Source organism: Musa acuminata, chromosome BXJ1-2, assembly GCF_036884655.1.
Source record: "Musa acuminata AAA Group cultivar baxijiao chromosome BXJ1-2, Cavendish_Baxijiao_AAA, whole genome shotgun sequence".
In the NCBI taxonomy this organism is placed as follows: Eukaryota; Viridiplantae; Streptophyta; class Magnoliopsida; order Zingiberales; family Musaceae; genus Musa; species Musa acuminata.
This window is the reverse complement of record NC_088328.1, coordinates 20,787,396-20,810,046: the sequence shown is the minus strand read 5'-3', so window position 1 is coordinate 20,810,046 and position 22,651 is coordinate 20,787,396. Positions and strand designations below refer to the sequence as shown.

At 39.6% G+C, this 22,651-nt stretch overlaps 3 protein-coding genes and 1 non-coding gene across 6 annotated transcripts; all 4 read right to left on the bottom strand.

Moving 5' to 3' along the window:
* Positions 1 to 1,329: 1,329 nt before the first annotated feature.
* Positions 1,330 to 7,052, bottom strand: LOC103973816 (uncharacterized). 2 transcript variants are annotated; one of them, XM_018822231.2, is made up of 7 exons: positions 5,948 to 7,052; positions 4,733 to 4,857; positions 3,370 to 3,999; positions 2,980 to 3,292; positions 2,421 to 2,583; positions 1,645 to 1,747; positions 1,330 to 1,562 (listed from the first exon to the last, which is right to left on the bottom strand). In XM_018822231.2, the coding sequence occupies exons 1-7, from the start codon at positions 6,926 to 6,928 to the stop codon at positions 1,445 to 1,447; spliced, it is 2,433 nt and encodes an 810-aa protein (XP_018677776.2). In that variant the 5' UTR covers positions 6,929 to 7,052; the 3' UTR covers positions 1,330 to 1,444. The 2 variants fall into 2 exon arrangements, with proteins under 2 accessions (XP_018677776.2, XP_064947060.1); XM_065090988.1 differs by having other exon boundaries at positions 3,013 to 3,292.
* A 4,587-nt stretch (positions 7,053 to 11,639) lies between these two features.
* On the bottom strand, positions 11,640 to 12,997 carry LOC103971568 (aquaporin PIP1-2). Its single transcript, XM_009385629.3, has 4 exons — positions 12,589 to 12,997; positions 12,210 to 12,505; positions 11,990 to 12,130; positions 11,640 to 11,912 (listed from the first exon to the last, which is right to left on the bottom strand). Exons 1-4 carry the CDS (start codon positions 12,917 to 12,919, stop codon positions 11,817 to 11,819), a joined length of 864 nt encoding a protein of 287 aa, XP_009383904.1. The 5' UTR covers positions 12,920 to 12,997; the 3' UTR covers positions 11,640 to 11,816.
* Positions 12,998 to 14,166: 1,169 nt separating this feature from the next.
* LOC135597673 (uncharacterized) lies at positions 14,167 to 18,383 on the bottom strand. 2 transcript variants are annotated; one of them, XM_065090954.1, is made up of 4 exons: positions 18,226 to 18,383; positions 17,752 to 17,846; positions 15,639 to 15,751; positions 14,167 to 14,520 (listed from the first exon to the last, which is right to left on the bottom strand). In XM_065090954.1, the coding sequence occupies exons 2-4, from the start codon at positions 17,822 to 17,824 to the stop codon at positions 14,434 to 14,436; spliced, it is 273 nt and encodes a 90-aa protein (XP_064947026.1). In that variant the 5' UTR covers positions 17,825 to 17,846; positions 18,226 to 18,383; the 3' UTR covers positions 14,167 to 14,433. The 2 variants fall into 2 exon arrangements, with proteins under 2 accessions (XP_064947026.1, XP_064947020.1); XM_065090948.1 differs by having other exon boundaries at positions 14,271 to 14,520; positions 18,214 to 18,353.
* Positions 18,384 to 18,674: 291 nt separating this feature from the next.
* Positions 18,675 to 18,746, bottom strand: TRNAC-GCA (transfer RNA cysteine (anticodon GCA)). The gene has a single exon. It is a non-coding gene; the product is annotated as a tRNA-Cys (tRNA).
* Between the last annotated feature and the right edge of the window lie 3,905 nt (positions 18,747 to 22,651).

Here is a 22,651-nt window from a genome sequence, read left to right as displayed (position 1 = left end):
TATAATTATCTGTATGTTCGAGAATTAAGATTTATTGGTTTTTTTTATAAAATCATAAAATAAAATCATCATCTTATGATAATCTATAGAGGTATAGGACAAAAAATAAACTTTGAATGGGAGAAACGTGAGGAATAGTCGCTAGTCAGACATGATGAAGAGCAGCTCATTAATTCACCATCGGCCAAAAATTCAATGATAATTGCTGACCGACAGATTCCTCAACAGTTCTTTTCGGTGTTCATTGGATTCTCCGGTTTTTAGGTGTCAGTAAAGATTTATATACGTCACTTCAAAATTTGTAATGATAAATATGATATTTCCAAGTATTACAAGCACATATGCGTTGACCGAAAACAAGAGAGAGACAGAGAGAGAGAGAGAGAGAGAGAGAGAAGAAGAAGAAGAAGATGATGATGATGATGATGGTGGTGGTGGTGAAACATCTCCGAGCGTTTGTCATACACCAACCGGAACATGAAATGTCATGTGAAGGCGATGGGTACGATCCAAGCATGTGGATGTTCGTCCATCAGCGTCGTCAATGTGACCATCCAATGTGCGTTGTCATGCGATCATGTCATCAGTCAACACTTTTATTTACTTACTGATATTTCATATCATATTATTCAAACAATTCGTCCTCTCGTTGGATCACCTGATTTGGGTGGTGTTTTGGTCAACATGTTTGACCGTAGTTGTTGTGGGATTTTACGTATCTATCTTTTAAAATTAAAACTAAGGTTCCCTATCGAGTAATAGTTAAATCACGATTAACTCGTGGATATTACTTACCAATACATTCATGTGTCCTAATTCAAAGATTATATCTATATAATTGTATGGTAAACTTAAATCTAAGAGACAAATGCAAAATTCAAGAGGAATATTGACTTTCATTTTAAAATATCAATTTTGGCCCTTCGAAATTCAAAAGTCAACTTCTTGATTGACTTCTTAGTCAAGAAGTTGAGGAAATTCACAACCTCTATGTTCTTTCCTGGGTTCGATTCAAGAAATTAGAATTGTTTTCGATCAATCAAGCAAACATCTTAAAAAATATAAAAAAATACACATAAATATATTTTTAATATATATAATATTTGCAAAGATAGGAAAAACTAAATCCCTAAGATTTTTATATAATGTTTCAGTATTTACAAATGCTCAAACTAAATCCCTCATGACCTATGTCCCTACCTCAATCCAGGGGCATCAGGGAAAAAGAGTAATGCAAGATAGCATTTACAATATGGCTGAACAAAGAATTGTATTCCACATAATTTACTTTTATCATCAAAAGCAATCATGGAACATTTTGCTGCTCACTAAAAAAAGGCAGCAAGCGAAGACATATATATCGACAACAAAAAATTATAACGCTCATGAACATATGCCAATCGCTCAACTCATTTTTTTTCTTTGTCGTGTCCAAGTTCATGTACTACAGAATAGAGTAGGCTCGGACGACTTCGACGATAGGTGCACGACACAGTGGGCACCTTTCTCCCCTTCCAAGTAGCTCATGAGCACACTTTGAACAAGCGCACATGTGCCCACATCTGATAAAGTAGAGAAAAGAAAAATATATCATTGTGTATTTATGATGTGATTCTTTCTATCTTAAGAGGAAGATACACATACCTGTAGAGAAGGGAATCAATATGATTGTCGCAACAGACACAACATGTCCCTTTCCTTACTTGACTCCACTTGAATCCATCCTTAGATGATTTTTCAATAAACCCTGAAGCACACAAAAGCCCAACCATTACAAGAGGCACATAATGACTCCAAACCCAACTATGATGAGTGTTGTTAACTACAACCAAACATCCGCCTATCTATGGATCTATCTATACAGTAGCCATCTTTCTTAATCTACTGAGTCCCAAATACCTCGAATATCTTAATGATATAAGGGATGTTCAGAAAGTCTATCCAGTTTTCATCCAAGGACATCATAGATACAAGGAAAAAAAGTTTGCTGATGCCTTCATAGCATGTATAACGAAGTTGCTGCTTAAGGACTTTCCCTTATTGTCAAACTTCTACTGTTTTCTTGTTTCCTTGAAACCTTTAATCCCTTGTGCTTCCCTGCCACAATCTTAACTAATTAATGTGCACCTTTGTGTTAGTATCTACTTCATGACGCTGCTCGTCGCTTGTATTAATTGATACAAACCAAGCTTGACCGAACAACTTGACTCAGGCTCCACCATGGTTCAATTTGGTGTTCACAATTAGTTTTAAAGGAAAGGAACATTGATCATAAAAGAAATATCGAAGTGATCAACAGATGGAACTCGGAAGCACGCTAAGATGCATAAACCAACTTTTTAATCCAACAAGCCTTAAGAGAATAAACCTTTTGTCCATAGAAAAATTAATGATGATCTCAAAGAAGAAATGACACTAACCTTCTCCAGCAGATCGATTCAAAGCTGCAGAAACTTCCTGTCTAACCGCGCGCTGTAACTCTATTTGCATATCCATGCAAGATTCCAACATCCTCTGCATCTCACTCATCCCTTGTTGTAGGCTAGTCATTTCTGCCCTCAAGTCATTAATAGCATCCCGTTCCTGAAATATACAGTAGCAGTCAAACAAACACATGATGCATGAACTTGTATATTTAATATAGTTTAAGCTTCATGGCAACAAATGAATTTCCTGAAGCCACAAATAAGAAATGCTTCAGGTAAGAGTCAAACTGCAAAAGAAAAGAGAATGAAATACCACCACTAACAAATAAAATCAATTATAGTGATCACCGGCATCATGGTTAAATTCAGAATCTGAATCAAAAAAAGAAAGAGGAGAGTTGATGCCCATCATTTGATTTGGAAAATTGAGCACCAATGCAAAAAATCATCATTCAGTTTCAAGCATCATCATTGACCGATTGTAAAAACAGTGAATGAATGATGACAGAATTTGTGTTGCCAAAGAAAAATATATATGAGAAAGACAGCACACAATTTCTGAATGGCAATGCATGTTTTGTCTAACCCAAGTGTTGTGATGCAGGTTCGAGTGCCATAGTGGTGGTGGTGGTGGCGGCAAAGGTGGAGGTTGAAACACATTAGACCGCCCGGCAGTGCTATCCTGAATGGCCTGATCTGAATCGTCCTGTCGTTGGTCCTGAGTTTCCTCCCGAATGGGGGCAACCGGTGGTCTATACAGATCCCAATCAAATGAAAGTCTACCTTGTTGTTCAATATAGGATTCTATCAACTGCTGTTCTAAAGTTTCACGGAACGTACTGCGAAGAAGGTTGGATACGCTCCTCCTGCAAATGACAAAAGACTTGGACAAATCAATAACAAATAAGAACGGTAACCATTAATCATGAAGAATTAGCAATACCTGCTAAGGAGTTCCCTGAGTTCCACATTGTATACTTCTTCATCAGGTGGAATAAATCTGTTGCCACTTGTAGGTGGACTAGAAGACCTTTGATCTATTAGGGGATCTGTGTGTTCGTCCTGCCAGGTTTCTTCAGTATCAGCAGGTTCATCCCCATGCCATTCTTCATTAACTCGTGGCAGATGACTCTCTTCTCCAACATCATACCCAGCTGTTTCATGGGGCCAATCTTGGTCCATGTTTTCCTGCCAGTTTCCATTGAAGTCTTCCCTGACCTCTTCTTGCCGATCACCAAAACCACCGTTTGTATTCGGTTCCTGGTCTCTGCTCTCATGCCTTGCATCTTCATTTTGCTGTCCAGCTACCTCAGCAGCAGCATATTCTTGCATGTCAAGAGTATCATCATGACTACCACTCTCCGACTCAGGTGTCTCTTCTCTCCCTGTTGTTTGGTGAACATCACTATCCTGGATCCTATTTAGAACCTCTTCATGGTTGTAATTGGGTAACTCTGTAACAATGCCTGCTTGAGATTGATCGGCAGCAGAAATGCTTTGGTCAGCTGAAGATTCAGGCTGGCTTGTACTTTGACCCCAAACAATATTCTCCAATTGGAAGTGCAACCCCTCTCTAGTTACATAAAATATAATTTTGTTAATATGTATATTAGAAAAAGAATAAAACCTCATATTTTGATAAGATAATACTACGATGCGTGCGAAAGAAATTGTCATACAAGATTTTTCAGATTAATGCTGAACAAAGAGAAACTGAAAATTTCTTACCAAATAATAAAAAGAATAAAACAAATGAAGGGGCATAAGAATAAGCAATGCATGCAAGAAGCATTATTGGACATCACAAATATAAACATGATTTGGGTTCACACCCGACGATCTTAAAGACAACTGAGACAGGACCTGACGGGCATTAGCGACAGAAACAGTATCGATAATGCTATGTGCCACCATATGAATAACACCTTAATTTTATGCATATGAATAGCCACCTAAACTTCAAGGAGAGATGCAGTGTAATGCTTCTGATTGCAGTACATACATGTACGGTTGAACACAATACTTCTTCAAAAAGAGAAGGAAATTATGAGGACAGCTAACAAAGGCAAACATAGAACTAGATAAACAAGAGATTCAATCTTTGTAAGATATTGGTCAGTCTAGTGGATGCAAAGTTACAAACAGAATATTCCTATGATTAGAAAGAAAAAAGATAAACTTGTGAGGATGATCAAATCCAAAAAGCAACCATATGAACTAGATCTGCAGAAGATCATGATCTTCACAAAATGCTGATTAATATCTAGTGGATAGTGTGTTATGTTACAACAAATAGATTAAGTTACCTTAGAGCAGAGACATGACGATGTTGCCTCAACTGACCTAATTCTCTTTCAGCTGCTGAAGGTGGCCTCTCTTGATCATCTTGTACCACTTCACCATTTCTTAAGAATCTTCCTCTGAGTAATGACTGACAAATTGGACTAGTTAGGTTTTCCCATAGCAGCAACAAATACACCCCATGATTAATCAGATAGCAGCAAAATTGTAATATACTTTCTTAAAAGGTAAGTAAATCAGAGAAACAAAGAACATAAATGAGAAAGAAATGCTATATCATTCTTTAACAACTTTAAATTAAAAAACAAAACCAAAAAGCACAAAAACAATTAATAACTACATGAACTAGGTCAATAGATTGTTCAAAATAATTCAGCTGATTACAAAACAATGAACTCGAGAAAGCGATAGGGATGGTTTTCGTTTAGAAAAGGGGATTTCACACCTCTGGAAAGATATCGATATCCAGATAGAACATGGAAAACACAAAGAAATACATTTAAATTCTCATAACTGGAATACGTATCAGAAGAAAAAGCATTCAAATGTATGCATCACATAACCAAATTATTCTTACACAGCTTGAGAGTTCAGTTCACCTTTGACTTGATTTGAAACATAAACAGAACTCCAGAAATTGAAAATTATATTATATTCAAAACTATTGCATTTAACTTTAAAAGAATTAAATCAAACCATAACATCAAGATATAAACTAGTGACAAATTTAGCCTCTGTAATGAAACAGACTAAGACTAGCTAATGTCTTAACAGGCCAAATCAATATTCACAGCCTACGGGGGAATACGACATTAGACCTAGATTACAGTTGTAATTAATACCATATTAACTCAATAAAGAAATAAATCAACTCAAACTCAAATGAAAGATCTTTAAGATTTGAATAAAGTAGTACCATAAACCAGCCAACACAGTGCCTTCTGATTGGTAGTTTCCTTGACATTAATTGTAATTACTGTGGTGCAGAAGTCATCTTTGCCTTATTACACACAAGGAAACATAAACCAATTTGATCAAACGCAGTAAATATTTTCCAGGCAGCAAGAAATATCATCATGAATATAAATCTATTAATTTGCATAGATAGATCAAGGTAGTTTTGCATTATGGGCACACAAAATCATTTTAAGATTCTTATATTCCTAAGCAACGCTATGTGAAGTTGTAAAGAAGTGATTCCACATCATCAAACTACTTACTTGAATGCGGCTGCGGTGAGCAAACTCGGAAACCGGCCGATGCTCAGACAAAATCTGGAGCTCCCTCTGCCTCTCTGCTGCCATCCTCCTCATGATTCGCTCAAGTCCGGCCTGCCTGCCTCTCGGCCTCAGCAACGCCCTTCTGACATGCTCTGCTTGGCCATACTCGTGATCCGTATCAGACCCATCCCTTACCCCCTCCCTCTCCCTCTCCTCCCTCCTGCTAGCTCGGGCATCTCTCTGCTGCTGGCTAGTCATCTGCACCGACTCTCTCACCAATCTCACCCTCTCCCTTTCAATCTCCCCAAGCCACTGCGCCCTTTGGGTATGATTCCTTGGTGAGACTCTAGATTCTGTTTCTGCCATCCCAGGTTCTCCACGTACAATCTGCCGCACCCTCTCTCTAGCATCTTCGCCAGGGTCAGGAGATTGCTCCCGACTTGACCTCAGATCATCTGCATCTATCTCACCGGGTCTTTGCAACGAATCTATATTTCTGCGAGTCCACTGGTCATACCCATTATAGTCACTCTCGCTCACAGAAACCGAGCCATCTGCAGACGCTGCGACGGTGGTCCTCCGCTCTGTCCTTGCGGCACTCGTCATGTCCTCTAGCTCCCGCCACATCTGTAGGATCGAGGAAGCGCGAGCGGCCACCGGCCGCTCCACGTTGGACGTGGCCATTGGCGACCTGCCGGACTCCCTAAGGAAGGAAGGATCGAGCATCGACACCAAGTGGAGGCCGGCGATGGCCATGAGCTCCGACTCGCGGTTCCGCCGTTCGATGTTGATGATCATCTCCTCCGCCTGGCGCGCGACCCAGCGGCTGAAATCCCGCGAATAACGACGATCAGAGGCCGAGGACTCAGCGCTGCGGGCAGCGAGATGGTCGGCCGCGGCTATGGGGGAGGCATTGCCGTCGTCGTCGTCGTCGCAAAAGCCAGCGCAGGAGGAGGAGGAGGAAGTGAGCGCGGCGGTCATGCTGCCGTCGAGGTGGCCACGGACGTGCTCCTCCAGGCCGAACCGGAACCCCCGATCGGAGTCCCTCTGCAGGAGACACGATTGATCTCGATCAAGAAGAACAAGGAGAAGCCCAGGCGGAGTGCAGGAACCTTGAATCGATGGCGAAGGTTTCAATCGCTACTCAGGCGACGGCGTGATAGAAGCGCGAAGCGGCGCGATCAATATTTCATGGTCTAGCGATCAAAATCGGCATCCAGAGAGAGGATGGAAAGCCGATATATATATATATATATATAAAAGAGAGAGACATGATACGAGTCTCCCAGATATTCTTATATTACACTGCGTTGAAGTGAGAAGGGATTATTTATCTATGCAACCCGAGAGAGAGATACATTTTCTTTATCTTGGGGTAACAATATCGTACTGAGGCGATGCAGCTTACGTCATACATCCCCCATCAGAAGAATGCCGACACGTGGATTTGTCTCATCTTACTTCTTCTAAAATAACAAGAGTACCCTTAGTTGGTTAATAATCCCATAAAGTAATTGTATTTTCATACTATATATACACCTAAAAGTTTGCAATTTTATTCATATCTTCAAACATATTACCTTCCATCTTCATAAACACTAATTTTGAGCTATTATCATGAAAAAAAAGTCTAATATTTACCCCATTTTTAGTACTAACCCTTTTTATCCATTTAATTTTATTAATTAATATTTTAATTATTTGATAGGGTAGGAACTCGTATCCAATATTATTCTAATTTCCAAACTCGTCACATTTCTAACATCAATGAGATGAGATATTTGAGATACCCGATAAAAACCCCTTCAATGTTTTAAGTTAATAATGATTTAAAAGATTTAGGATTAGAAATCATATAATTTTCTTATATATCTTTAGGGATGTCCTTGGAGGCATCTTTTACGGTGAGTCTGATAATAATTGAATTTATATAGTTTGTAAGATGATTATATAAAAATTATCAATCATTATTGAGTCATATAAAGATGTTTGTTGAATCATCAAATATTATAATTATAGTACGATGGCTCATGCTAACATTAAAAGTGTTGGCATTAAGTGTTGGATCGATAGAGTGATATGTCATTAGGATACCTATGTATTACTCTCTCTCGTCATCTACCTCATTGTTATATTTCGACACATAAAAAGAGTCGGGACACAATATTACATATAATCAGTAAATTGGCTTAGTCCTTCGTTCTAAACATTATCATACCTGAAACTTAGTTGTATAGTTGTCGAAGTAATACTTCATGATCAAACTTAGTTGTATTATTGTCCGGTGATATTGTATGGTTGGACTCTATTATTATGGGATGTTTTATGATTGAATTCGATCGTATCATTATTAGAGGACAATTCATGACCGGATTTGGTTGCATTGTAGTTAAGGGATGCTTCATGGTTGAATTCAACTATATCATTATTAGGGGATGCTTCATGGTGAGATCGATCGTATCACTATTGAGCGATGCTTAATGATCAAATTTAGTCGTGTTGTTGTTAAGAATGGATTTGGCCACATCATTGTTAAGGGATGCTTCTTAACTGAATTTGATTTTATCATTATTGAGAGATGTTACATTATTGTTAGGAACATTACATGGTCAGATTTGTCAAGATCAAATTTAATTATATTTGTTAGTGGATACATCACAACCAAATTTAGTTGCATCATTCGTTGATATTTCATGGTTGAATTCAATAATATTTTTGTTAAAATAGCATATCATTAAGTTATCCACAGATTATTCTTCCTTATCAAATTTGGATTAAATTAATATAAGTTTTAACTTTAATTTAATTGATATTATTTTAAGAAATTTGATTAGAAGGACATTATGTTTAGATAAGATATTGACATAATTATGCCCTATGGGATTTATATAATTATACTCAACTTCAAGCGTGCTTCCTTGATTCCTCAAGACTAACATTTTGATTGTGATATACTGATATTATATTATCTCATATAGAGAGGTCAATTGACTTTCAATTAAGATGAGAAGAATCTAGAGTCTTAGCTTAAACATGAATCATGAGGATCAAGGGGTGTAAGTGATTTCTTAAGTCGTATTCATGAATTTAGTGATGAAGTTTGCTAGTATCTTTTCTTCGGGATGTTTGATTGTAAGTAAAACACTAATTATATGTTTGAGATGCATGTCCTTGACAAATTGATGTTTGAACTCCTTGGTAATTTAAGTAAAGGAGTTCACTAAGAGTGGTTTAAGATAAAAATACCACTAGTGGGTGGTGCTTTGCGTGTTTTGTGAAAAGATACGACACATTAAGGTATCTAATATATCATAAAGTGTTATTTGGATACAAAAAGTAGGCAATCGAAAGCTTGGGGGATTGATTCTTCCTTAATCTTATAGATAAAAGGGGATTTGGCCAAGGCAAAACCTCATAGATTCTTATTTTTTGCAAATGAAACTTTTGATGTATGTCTATAAAGCACTGTTCTAGATATGCACTCATATAGTGTAGTTGTTAGAGTCCAACGATTAAACCTCTAATTCAAGTGTTGACGACTAAGGATAGTCTAGTCTATTAACCTTAATAGTGGGATATTGCGAAGCCCTGCTCACTTGATTATCGATCGATCATTGATATTTTTGGAGTTATAGGCTTCATGGCCAGCCTAGGCATATTAGCTAGCATTTTTGGAGTTATAGGCTTCATGGCCAGCCTAGGCATATTAGCTAGCATTGGAGGACGTGTCATCTACTAAGGGGTTGTAGTTGTCATGAATTAAGCTGGAACGAGGGGGATGATTGAATGTATTATCCTAGCTAACATATGGACCTATTGAGTGGCACCACCACCCTTAGTTTATTCATTGAAAGTCAATCTATGATCACGTTATACACCAAGGGAATATCCACCACCATCAATATTATTTTAGAGCAGGACTCACCTCCAAATGTGATGTGCAAGTTCAGTCCCGAGAGATGAGATATAGTTGCTAGTGAACTCCAAAGAAGTCATTCAGGTAATGTATTGTGTGACTCCTCATGCTTGCCTAAGATTATTGCTACAGCAGTAATGTATTGATTAACCATTTGAAGTATCTCACGTATGATCACTAGTGATCTTTTTATCAACAAATAAAAGAGACGAGAAGCCTATCACTCTTGAAAAAGTGATAGGATGGTTGCTACCCCCTTGGTGAAAGAGGATAGTTTCTACTCTCTTGAGTGAAAGTATTGTGGGTTGAATGCAAGGCTTCTTCACTCGAGTGTTCATTAAGATGATTAGCATGTGGGCATTTCTATGACATCGGGCTCTCCTTCTAATTATAAAAATATTACGATAAGATATCATTGACATCCTGGTTAGTTCGATATAGTTCAAATCTATATGTATAGGATTGTTTGAGATGCCTCTGAGGTGAAGACACTAAGCTCCGAAGTACCACTTATATAAAAATCGAGGTCATGAGAGGTTTCTTGACGTTGTCCCTTTGATATCCAAATTAGTAACCTAAGATAGACAGGTGCAATTGTCAATAGTAAAATAGTGACTTATTAACTATATTAAAAATATTTTTTATACATGATAGTAAATAAATAAATTATTTTATGAAATATTCTTCGAGAGGATAATTTAAAACTACCCATCTCAATTTAGTTTCTTCTCTTCGTATGTGACAAAGGATAAAGACAATATATAATTATCTATTTTAAACTCATCCACATGGGTAATTGATGAGGGATAATTTTTGTTTCCTTCTTTCAACTTAGACATCATAGAACATTGATCAATATTATTTTTTCTATTAATTATTAATTTTATATTTATCAATAGTCATAATATAACATAGTGAAAAGATATATTTTATATCCCTAATTTGTTAAATATCCCAACAAGCCCTCGATTGTCAGATTGTCATATGACATGCATCTATTGTTACTTAAAAATCTATAGTATCATATTTGTAAAAAATACATGATTGTTTAATTAGCTATGTGAGATAATGGGTGTTGAAAGCCACCTTGGAGGAAGTCTCTTTCCCACTCATACTCTACGAGAAATTAGGGAAAGCTTACTCCAACCAAAGGCAAAAAGAACAGTGATCGCTGATTTGATCTTGTGTACTCATGTCGGGCAACTTCTAAGCAACAAAGTTTTCAATTATCTTCTCATTATGTTTCTTTAATCATCATCATTATTAATATATAATGTAAATTTTAAATTATAAAGTTAACCTAGTTTGTGATAATTTATTTGCCTCCGTCGACATAAGATTAACGTCAGTAATAAATATGAAGTTATGTCATCCGACCGATAAGACTTAAATATTATAATAAATCTAAAAAAATATAGATCATTACAAACTTTAGAAATTGTGTAATTGACCTTCCAAATTATCCTAAAGATCAGGATTCCTTACATATATCCATCTCATTAACATCCATCCAAAGATTTTATGTTAGTTGGTATGGGGAATATATATGTATAGAACTCATGAACTGGCTTTTACTGGGAGAGCTTGGCCAAACAAAGAGGAGACTTACCTGATATGGCCTAAAGCCAAAGTAGACTCTTGTCTTGATAGAAGATGGACATGCAAGGGAACCAGCAAAGTTAGCACAGAAGTGCACTACCATCCTGCCCAAGAAACCTTTGTTGCAGGTAACATCAGTGCTGTTCCATGATGGCACCAAGTTAACTACCTGTCACCTTGTGTAATGATCATAATATTTTGGATTTATTTCTTAGATGGTCCTGTTTCATCACCTAATCTTTCTTCATGACCAAACTGAAAAGACCCTGGTGGAGGAAATCCACAAACATGATAGATGAAAGAGACATAGCAGTGGCCACAGCATGAGAGGCCATGAGAACTTGACAGGGTAGCTCAGGTCCTGTTCTTGAATGGGATTGCCCTGATCACCACCTGGTGGTAGAGGGCAGCAAGAGCAGCTCCGATGAATGGTCCAACCCAGAAGATCCACTGAGAAAAAAGATGAAATGAGAAAGGGAATCCCATCCAAACTGAGTCAGAGAAGCTCTGGAACAGAACAGACTTACATGGTCATCCCAAGCATGGTCCTTGTTGTAGATAACTGCAGCTCCAAAGCTTCTTGCAGGGTTGATGCCAGTGCCGGTGATGGGGATGGTGGCCAGATGAACAAGAAATACGGCAAAACCAATAGGTAATGGGGCGAGGATCTGCACAAATTCACAGGTATGTCTTTGTCGGAAGCCAGAGAAAGAAGTTTTGGTGAGGATGGGCGATGAAAGTTCTTACAGGCACATGAGAGTCCCTAGCGTTCCTCTTGGCATCAGTAGCAGAGAAGACAGTGTAGACAAGGATGAAGGTGCCAACAATCTCAGCACCCAGGCCATCACCCTTGGTGTAGCCAGCGGCCACAACGTTTGCTCCGCCACCATTGCTCTGGTAGAGCCCCTTCTGAAACCCCTTCACCACACCAGCACCGCAGATGGCACCCAGGCACTGCATCACCATGTAGAAGAGAGCTCGGTTCAGGGAGAGCTTCCTCGCCAGGAGCAGCCCGAAGGTCACGGCCGGGTTGATGTGGCCACCTGACAACTTGGAAGAGCTCGGTGTGGGCGTTGCTGCAATCTGAAGTCACAAAGGGAAGAGACAAAGGAAGCGGTTGCTTCACCTGAGATCCCAGCGGTGCAGTAGACGAGGGCAAAGATCATGCCACCAAAGGCCCAGGCGATGCCTTGGATGCCCACGGTGGAGCACTTGGTGGTGGACTTGACCACGCCCATGACAGTGAGGATGGTGATGTAGAGGAAGAGGAAGGTGGCCATGAACTCTGCGATGCCAGCTCTGTAGAAGGACCAGGAGAAGAACTCTGCTGGCTCAAACAGTGGAGCCGGAGGTGGCTCCTTGTAGTCCTTTTCCTGGTTCTGGGCAGCCGTCCCTATCGGCTGCCTCTCTGAGAACCTGTTTGCTCCGAGCCTCACATCCTCCTCTTTCCCTTCCATCTCCAACTCTCCTCCAAGCTCCTAAATTCGAGCAAAGGAAAGCAAGCGTACGTACATGATGACTTAAGAGGAGGAGCTTTTATAGTGGTCTGAGAAGAAAAAGATGAGGTGTGTGTGGCCGACTGTTCTCTAACTTGAATGTGCAGATCTAACACAAAGTCTATTATCGTGTGGCTTTCCAAACAATCCATCAAAAGAACCGAAGACAACCATCACCAGCACAAGCATGTTTATCACATCGAACCAAAGTCAACACAGACGAACATTATTCTTTGGCACGCTGCATCATTAGAAGAAGATGGAGGGGGTGAGGCCAAAGTCTCCATCTGCCATCGTGGAACAGATGCAGAGAAGGATGGATCAGACAAGTGACTGCTGCCAATTTCCAAGAGCCGCCTGGCCGCCGCTCTTCTCCTGGCCACATGACTTACCTCAACCTCACTGACACAAGGGGAAGGAAAGGAAGACTTGGAGAAGATGAAGCACCGTAATATAATTTCCTATTGATTGATAGGGTTGTTTGACACCTAATTCAAGCCGCCCCACTTCTCTTGTTTTCCATAGCATTTACTGCAAATATTCACCAACAAAACACATTGCTACACACAGTTCTAAGGTTTGGTCCAACCGACACTGTTAGTCGATGTTCTTTTTGTCTTGTGCGGTCTTTTCAAGCTTAGAGATCACGAAAAATGGTACGTTGACAATACTGCTTTTGAATCTTCAACATTGGAAACAAATCATTTGTTTTATATATTGACATCTAAGCAAATCCATGTCTCGTTATATTACAATATCATTCCATTTATCAATATTTCCTAATTTGGCATTATCAAAAGATCATTTTGCTAATCAAAATAGCAATATTTCTTCCCTCTCTCTCTCTCTCTCTCTCTCTCTCTCTCTGTGTTCACTGTTTTTAATCTTTGGTGCAGATTTTATGTGCCATTATGGATTTCGTGTAGATGTTGGTTTAAGACAATCACTGGGAATTTTACATAAAATGCAGCACTTGTTGTCTTAAATATATATATCTCACGAATTGATTCTTGTTCATTTCTTTTTAAGGATGATTAGTATCATATAAGAAATTTTCCGATTCGTTAAGTTCTATAAATTATTAGATATAAGACACAGATTACACATGAAGATAACATAATTATTTCAAGTGTTATTCTCCTCAAATGCAACTAATTGAATCTGAAATATTATTTTTCCATGAAGAAAAAAAATATGGGAGGACCTCAGGAAGAAGAATAGTACAATAGAGATTAAGATCATTGTTGCCCACAAAAGACAGCTGTCGACACTCGAGTTTCAAGAAGAAGAAACCTACATCAAAAACTAGACAGATTTTTAAGCATCACCATGACATTGCTTCTTGTTGAAGGATCAGTCAGTGGCTGTGTTGCATGTCATGAACATATCATCTATGTAATATGCTAAGTTCAAAAGAAGAGGAAATCTGTGGAAGAGAGAACATGGGGGCAGATACAAGATTGAGACAATATTTTCTACATCCCCTTCTTTGGACGTTTAGAGGGCTTCGTTGTATGCTTTCCGGACTCCTGAGGAGTTTTTCTTTTAATATACTGCTGTTCCTGAAGAAACAGATCAACCACAGGAATTTAGAAACCACAAAGAATGCAAAACCAGCATTATTACCAAAGCACTCTGAAAATAAACACACAATTTTCTTCAATAACTCACTGTGGGGCTCAAAACAACATAGAGATGAATTAGTAGATGATACAGGAATTAAATGGCCTGGAAAGATTATAATAGAACCACCGTAATCAAATTTTCTCACAGAAAACTGCTATCGCGGGTTCATTTGTATGCTTCCAAGTCTGCCCTTAACACCCTCAAAATGAACACCTTTTGAAACAAAAAGAAACAAAAGGAAGAAAAAATAAAAATGAAGAAAATAACTACAACCTCATATACCTTCAAGACTTTAACGAAACCAGACCCACTACCAATTGATACTGCAAATGAAGTGAGACAAGCAACTGCTACTGCAATTTAGCATATTAAGTTATAAGACACTAAAGGGCTCACAAGAGAATATAAGAAAATAACCAGATGAGCCAAGAAGAAAACGTAAAAACCAAATTAACGCTCGCGAAATTTACTCTGATTTTTAATCAATAAACTCAATTTTTCACAAAAAAAGGAAAAGAAATGCAAAGTATATTTTAGAAGTTCAAAGACAACATACAGTGTGTGCATCATAAACTAAAATATGCTAGAAGAATGAATCATAGTTTCTGGAACCCCATCTATAGAGTTTAATCCCAGCAACTTTGTGGAATAACTCCTCCAAGGCATAGGAACTAAGTAAATCAGTGTGGGTAACCAACACAGATGAGAAGATCAGATAATGGAGTGGTAGGGAGCTTTCATTAGAGATCAGAGTTTCCATGAAGTTGGATTGAATGTTTTCCATGTGCTTAAAAATTCTCCGAAATGAAACAAGAGCCCACTCATAAATTGATTTCTTTTAATAGAGAAGCTAGTTCGGTAGATACCATATTTGCAACTAATATATATCTTGTCATTTTAGCTGGTTTAAAAGAAATGACAAATGGAAACATGTACCGATCTATAATCCTTACAAGAAAATTTTTAAATGGTGTTGACAATTTAGTATATACAAATGATGGCTGTTAACAAAAGCAAGTACGCTGATCAAAGTAAAAATTAAGTCGGATTCAACCTCTTCCCATTTTCTTTGAAGTTGTAGAAGTTTCTGGCAGCAGGCAAGACACTCAGCATGGTAAGCAGCAGCAAGTTCTTTTATCAAAGCTTTCCTCTTGATGATGCCAATCACTGTTATATATATAAAAAAAACACATAATGGAGAACTTTACACTTATAAGAATATATATGTAATGCAAAAGGTTCCCAGAAAACAATTTAAAAGACTGTCTTTGCCATGAGGCAGTTTAGTATGTATAACTGAAAAGATTTTTGTTCCAATCAAAGACCAATAGTTTGGTCTACCATGTAACAGGTTGGCAACCATTCACACCTACAAAGCTAAATATACCCTAGAAACAACAGATGCTCTTCCATAACATAAACTGTTTGCAACAAATGCTCTTTCATTTTCTTCAGAAGAATTTACAATGATAAATTAACATACTCCATTTGACACACGAACCCTAATGAAGAAAATCTCATATTGCGTCAAGATCCAAAACCAGCTAGGACTTTAGGGCTTGGAGATGAAATCATATTGCATGTTTGACTTCCCATGGCTTTATGATCCTATGCAAGAAAAAACAAGGTAGACTAACATGATTCCAATTCTACAGGAGCAAGCAGATCTTGCAATTTTCCTTCAGAGACTATGAGAGCATTCCATCCTTGTCTAAAGAAGGTACCTGATGAGAGATTTATCGCTTTATATGAAGGTGTGAAGCCGAGGTAAACAATTAGCCATTCGGGTCAGCGATTTAAAAAGGCGCTCGGGCGCTCGCCTAGGCGCTCAGGCGAGGCGAGGCGAAGCCCGAGCGCCTCGCTAAACTTCCAGGCGGCACGCTTCAAAGAGGGGCCGCCTGGGCGCTCACCCGAGCCCAAGCGCTGGGCGCTTCGGGCGAGCGCCTGGGTTAAACCAGGCGATCAAACTAGGATTTTAGGTATGGTTCAGTCTTCGGTGGTTAGTTGGTTCAATCGAACCAACTAAAACCGATATCAACGATAACCCAACCCTAACCCTCGTTGCCGCTGCCGCTCCCGATCCTGATCCCGCTGCTCGCCACTGTCGCTGCTCGCAAACGTTGCCGCCGTCGCCGCTCGCGCCTCCGGCTGCTCGCCGCTGCCGCTGCCTCCTTACACTCTCGCGCCTCCGACTGCTCGCCGCTGCCGCTGCCTCCTTACACTCTCGCTCCTGCTGCCTCCTTACACTCCCGCTGCCACTGCCTCCTTACACTCCCGCTGCCGCTGCCTCTGCCTCCTTACATTCCCGCTCCCGCTGCCGTTGCCTCCTTACACTGCCGCTGCCGCTGCCTCTGCCTCTGCCTCCTTACATTCCCGCTCCCGCTGCCGTTGCCTCCTTACACTCCCGCTGTCGTTGCCTCTGCCTCCTTACATTCCCGCTCCCGCTGCCGTTGCCTCCTTACACTCCCGCTGCCGCCGCCTCCTTACTCTCCCGCTGCCGCTGCCTCCTTACACTCCCGCTCCGGCTCCCACTGCCGTTGCCGCTTCCTCTTTTCTCAATTAGCAGTCAGCACCCTCTTACACTCTTCCTTCTTCTCCTTCTGTATACTGTTAACAGTATACTATATACTGTTAATATTGTTATGTTTATTTGAAATTATTAATTTTTAATACTGTTAATAGATTAATAATATATTATTTTGATTTTAATACTATTAAATTTTATTTATTTGAAATTATTGTTATTTTGAATTTTGAAACTTTTTGTTAATGTGACATTATGATTTTGTATCTTAGATTTTCTTAATTTAATGATATATTTTTATTTAAAATTTTAAATAATTATATTTATTAATTATATTATATATTTTTATATTTTAGCACCTCGCTTCGGTCGGGCGAGCGCCTAGCGCCTCGGGAGTTTTTGGACCTTAACGCCTTTTGGCACCTAGCGCTTTTAAATCATTGATTCGGGTAATGTATATATCGAGAATTTCGATATTAAGATATTATTCTCTGACACCTAATGTCATTACAGGTTATCACTACTTCGATGCAACTTGAAAGATAAACTGATAAATCTTAAGTTGCAAAGCAAAAGTAAAGACCAAAATCAAACAGATATAAACTTGATCCAACAATAATTAATTGATTAACAGGTAACTTACTTCTGCTTGGATCAAAATCAGGTTCATCTTTGGATGATTTCGCAGGCTGCTCAGAAGTATCAGTCACATCCATCGGCAAGGCAATGGCTTCAACACTGCATGCGCGAGAAAGATATATATTACCGAAGAATGAAGCGAGAATGTTGTCATTCTACACAGATGAGCTATGGAAGGTCACTAATACTTTCATTAACACTCGTGATTCGTATTATCTGAGAACAAATTAGCAAGAGTTGTACAGAGAAAGCACTTTTGGTCTCTTCTTGTTCGGTAAAGTATACCACAATTCTCTTTGCCTAAGCAGAGGACAAAGAATTGCACAAAATTCACAGAACCCCTATCAATTTGAACAAAAATCGTAGGCGAAGCATCCAAAAATAGCAAGAGATCAAGACGAAAAAATTTACTCTAATTCATGAAGAAGAGAGGACAAGAATATGCGAAAATAGGAAAAGCAAGAACCTTTTTCCTCACCGGACAAAGTAAATCCGGAACGAGCCTCTCCTATCGATTAGGGTTCCCGGGAGAACTTCCTTCGGCGGCGCCACAGACGAGAGATGGGTGAAATCTCTAGGGGGAAGAAGAGAAAAGACCGAAGTAGGGACAGCGTCGACGGCGAAGGGGACGGTATGCGAAGTAGTCCGCCTAGTTATTTATATGCGATAACTAATCCTGGCCGTCTAAAAATCCCGATGATGGATTATTCAACGGATGCGATAACTAATCTTCTGGCGCATTACAGCGAAGAGCGCCATGAAGAACCGGCACCACTCAAAAACCCCAATACCCGCGTGTTGATTGAGCATTCGCGGGACCCGCCATGTCTTTTTTCCGAAAGGAAGTCCAGACGGATGCTGATCGGACGGCGGAGAGTTGCCTGATGGAAACGAAATAAATTAAAACAAAATAAAAATTCATAAAGAAGGGCCCGACCGGGTTCGAACCGGTGACCATTTGATCTGCAGTCAAATGCTCTACCACTGAGCTACGGACCCTTTTATGATTTTGGAATTTAAATAAAGGTTGTAACAATTATTTTAAATCGACAACCAGATTTATATAATTATATAAATTATTATTATTTTACTTCCCTTAAAGAAATATGAATCTACCATCAATTTGTTTCTTATGAAAGGATCCGAAATAAAAGTCACGGCAAGCAGTATGCAATGAATGGCGTGAGGATGGAAGCAAAGGCAGGGAGATGGTCCACAGCCTGCACAGGATGGCGTGATCACGACGAGCCCATTAAGCAGGGCTCGACAATTCCCACTGTTGTGCAGGTCCATGCTGCGTTGTCTGCCGATGAGATGAGAAGGTGGAGTGGTTCACATTCTTTAGCCCACGCCTCTCCCCCACATCCGTGGCTGCAGAGCTCTGAGGAGTCGGGAGAGGGAGGTGCAGGGTGACATCGGATTGGCGTGGGCTGGTGGAGGCCCCTCCCCTCCCGTCTCTCTCTCTCTCTGAATCTGGCCTCTGGAATGTTGCAGGCTACTTTGCTCTCAACACGTCACATGGCCATGTCCGCTTGGAAGATTCATGTGGCTCCCAAGTACTTGTGATTTCCAGGGAAATCAGTGGAGCCAAGTGAGCTCTCTTTGGTGAATGCTGTGTTATCAGTGCAGAGTCTTTTGTATGGTCATCTTATTGCACTTGTCGGGATCGCTTCATGTTTGCTCCTGCGCTTGTTTGAGGATTTTTAACAAACACTCGATGTGCAGCACATCTTCGATGTCGTACGAGCTGAGACCCGCCCAGGCTTGACATCTCCGATGACGTTGAGAACGGCCGATGGAGGAGGCAGCTGAGTGTGTAGTGGGCGTAGCACTTGAGGTTGGCCACGTTCCTCCCATTAATGGCTCTACTACTAAGATGGCGACGACAGCTGCCGGCTTTTGGCAGTGCCATACAACATTACCATCTCTGTCTCCGCCACTGTACATCCCCACATGTTTCCGTCGCTGTGACTGTGACGACAGTGCCACTCCTACCTCCTGTCTCGAACTTTTGGGCTGAGGAGTGTAGGATTCACCCCCATGCTATGCTATGTATCATCCTTACTTCTTCTTAACGTCGCAGCATGGAATTAAGCAGCTGATGAATCATTTTTGTAGCTCGATATGCTATTAATCCTTTGGATTTATGAGAACAATTACTATGATGTTGAGGCAGGTAAGGAAGAATCATCCAACCTTGTGGTAGTCTTAGGGTGTGAGAGAAGAAAGTGACACCATCTGTTGCATGAGCTTTAAAAGTTTGGTCCGCTTGTGATGGAGACAGCCAGAGCTGTTGCCATTTCATATTGTCCAAATTCTCCTTTGGGTGAATGAAAGGATATCCATTCATGCATGCTTCTAATATTTATATATATTGAGGAACAGAATTATATTATTTAGTCGAATGAACCTGAATTGAATCGGTCAGATCACTATAATATTATATATATCTAATTTCCTTCACATAATATTTAATTTTTGGATCATTTATCTCTAAATATTATGCTAATATTCAAATCTTTAAGTGTGTGTGTATATATAGAGAGAGAGAGAGAGAGGAATGCTGGGAGGTTATTATCGTAAATTGGGAGAGGTGTCTTATTGGGCACCGTAGTTGACAGCTTCCCTCTCCTCACGTCAAGCAAAGCAACAACACCAACAGTAGCAGCACCAACAACTTCTGGTCCACCAGAGACTGCAGCTTTCATCTCTCTCTCGCTCTCTCTCTCTCTCTCTCTCTACGCAGCCTCTTGATGTCCTCCTAAATCCCATATATGAACCTTCAACACAAACAGGGGAAGAGAGAGTGCATGGAGACGGAAGGGGTTGGTGTGGGCAGCTGAAGGAGAATTCCAAAGGGATCGCATTGATCTCTCTCGTGCTCCCTTCTTTTCTTCCGGATTCGAGAGATCATGCCATTCCTTTGGAATTTTCCATCTGTTGCCGAATGTTCTTCTCTCTCTGCTTTGGCAACCAAAGACATCTTCCAGGTCCTCGACGCACTTGTTGTTCCTTTCTTCGCTCATCAGCTTATCATCATGCAGTGAGTATTATTGAGTCAGTTAATCATTCAGCAGTGCAATGGTCTGCAATAGCAAATCATCGACTCTGTTTACCGAGTGCATTGTTTCTTTCATATCAAAACTATCATCTTTCTTGTTCATGACATCGACTAGTTCATTGCAGACTGTCTGTCACCTTTTGTCATCATCATGGTCCTTTCGGATTCATGTTTCCATTTTTCACAGACAATTATTGAGGAATTAAATGTTTTTGTTTATTTTAGTATCCATTCATTCTTCCACTCTAACCTAAGAACTCCACTAGCACAGAGTTGGGCAGTGATCAGGCATCCATGGTTACTTCTGGAAGAATCAGATCTATTGGCAACTTCTTAATGAGTTTTTTTTCCTGAGAAATATGTCTCATAAGATTTCATATGTCACAGAGATTTGGAGAAGCAGCCTAATTAATGGTTTCAGGAGTCGAAGGAGACGTATAGATATTAAGGAAAAAGGTACAAGGCAAATAGTAGTACAGCAGAAACAGAAAGGTAAGAAGAACAAGGTGACATTCCCAATCTCACTGTTGATCCTTCGTGTCCATATTGTTACCATTCATCCCTTATATATCAGGGATGGGGGTTGAAGCTTGTTCTGATGTCTGCAACATGAAGAAACTTTGGCATCATCGGCCGTACCAAATGATCTTTAGATCTTGCACAAGGCTTCTTAAAAGAAGCATATTTACTGCATTTCGTATAGAAAAGGAGTCCAGAAGAAATATGAATTATGGAGGAGTACAAAGGCTTCTTAGAACAAGCAGCAAACTGATTCCAACATCATGTTGCATATGAAAGGAGAGCAAGTAGAATTATGGGTGAAATGAAGGACTAGAGAGGTGTCATTTGCTTTCTAACATTCATATTTGCTTTCTTAGAACAAGCAGCAAACTGATTCCAACATCATATTTGCTTTCTAACAAAGGAAGAAAAAGTCACTGAATTCAAACATTCACCCTACAAGTCAGCACACACCACAGCAGATGTCTACTGAGCCTTTAAAGTGCTTCTTGGAGTCTCATAGTCAAAATGGGGGCCTTGCTGATTGAATTGTGCAAGTGTCTTTTGAATTCCTGTCTCACATTCATTTTGTTTCAAGTGTTCTATCAAATGACACATGCATGTTTTTAGCACATCTGGATCCACTTTGTCTTCCTTCTTCTTTGACTGACAAGCTTTACTTGACCTTTTGCTGCTCCACACCCAATAGTTGGATCTTTTCTTGACAGATGCATTATTTATGTTTCTGCATTTTTGTTTGAAGATCAATATTTTGCAGTTCTTTCTCCCTAAACCCTGAAACTCCAAATAACAATGGTGTTAGTGAGATGTGTGAGTCCCATTCTAGTAAAAGCAAAACACAAGTGAGATCATATGTATGGTAGTCATTCATAATATGTTCTGTCTATTTTTATTTAGAGCTGCAGGTACTAATTACAAGCAGACAGAAATAAGATGCATCATCAGATGCCAAAATGTTAGAGGTGTAATTGGTGGAACTTCATCTTACCAGAGAAAAGAAAGTTGGAGAGCCAATCTATCCTTATGATGTGATCAAAGTATCTTTTAATACTCTTTTAATTTTCCATCAAATATTGTCTTTTCCATGGTGAGCACCTTTTAGCATCAAAAGCCAAACCAAAATAGACTTTAGGAAATTAGTTTGACTGAATCAAAGCAGCACACTTACTGCGATCATAAAAGGAAACGAGGAGGAGGATTTGGAATGCTTCCCACCTGCGATTGTACCAAGAACACTTCTTTAGATGTACGTTGTTGCATTTTGGCAATAGACTGCCACATGCAGACAACATCACTTGCTCCCAAGAACAGTTCTTGATCG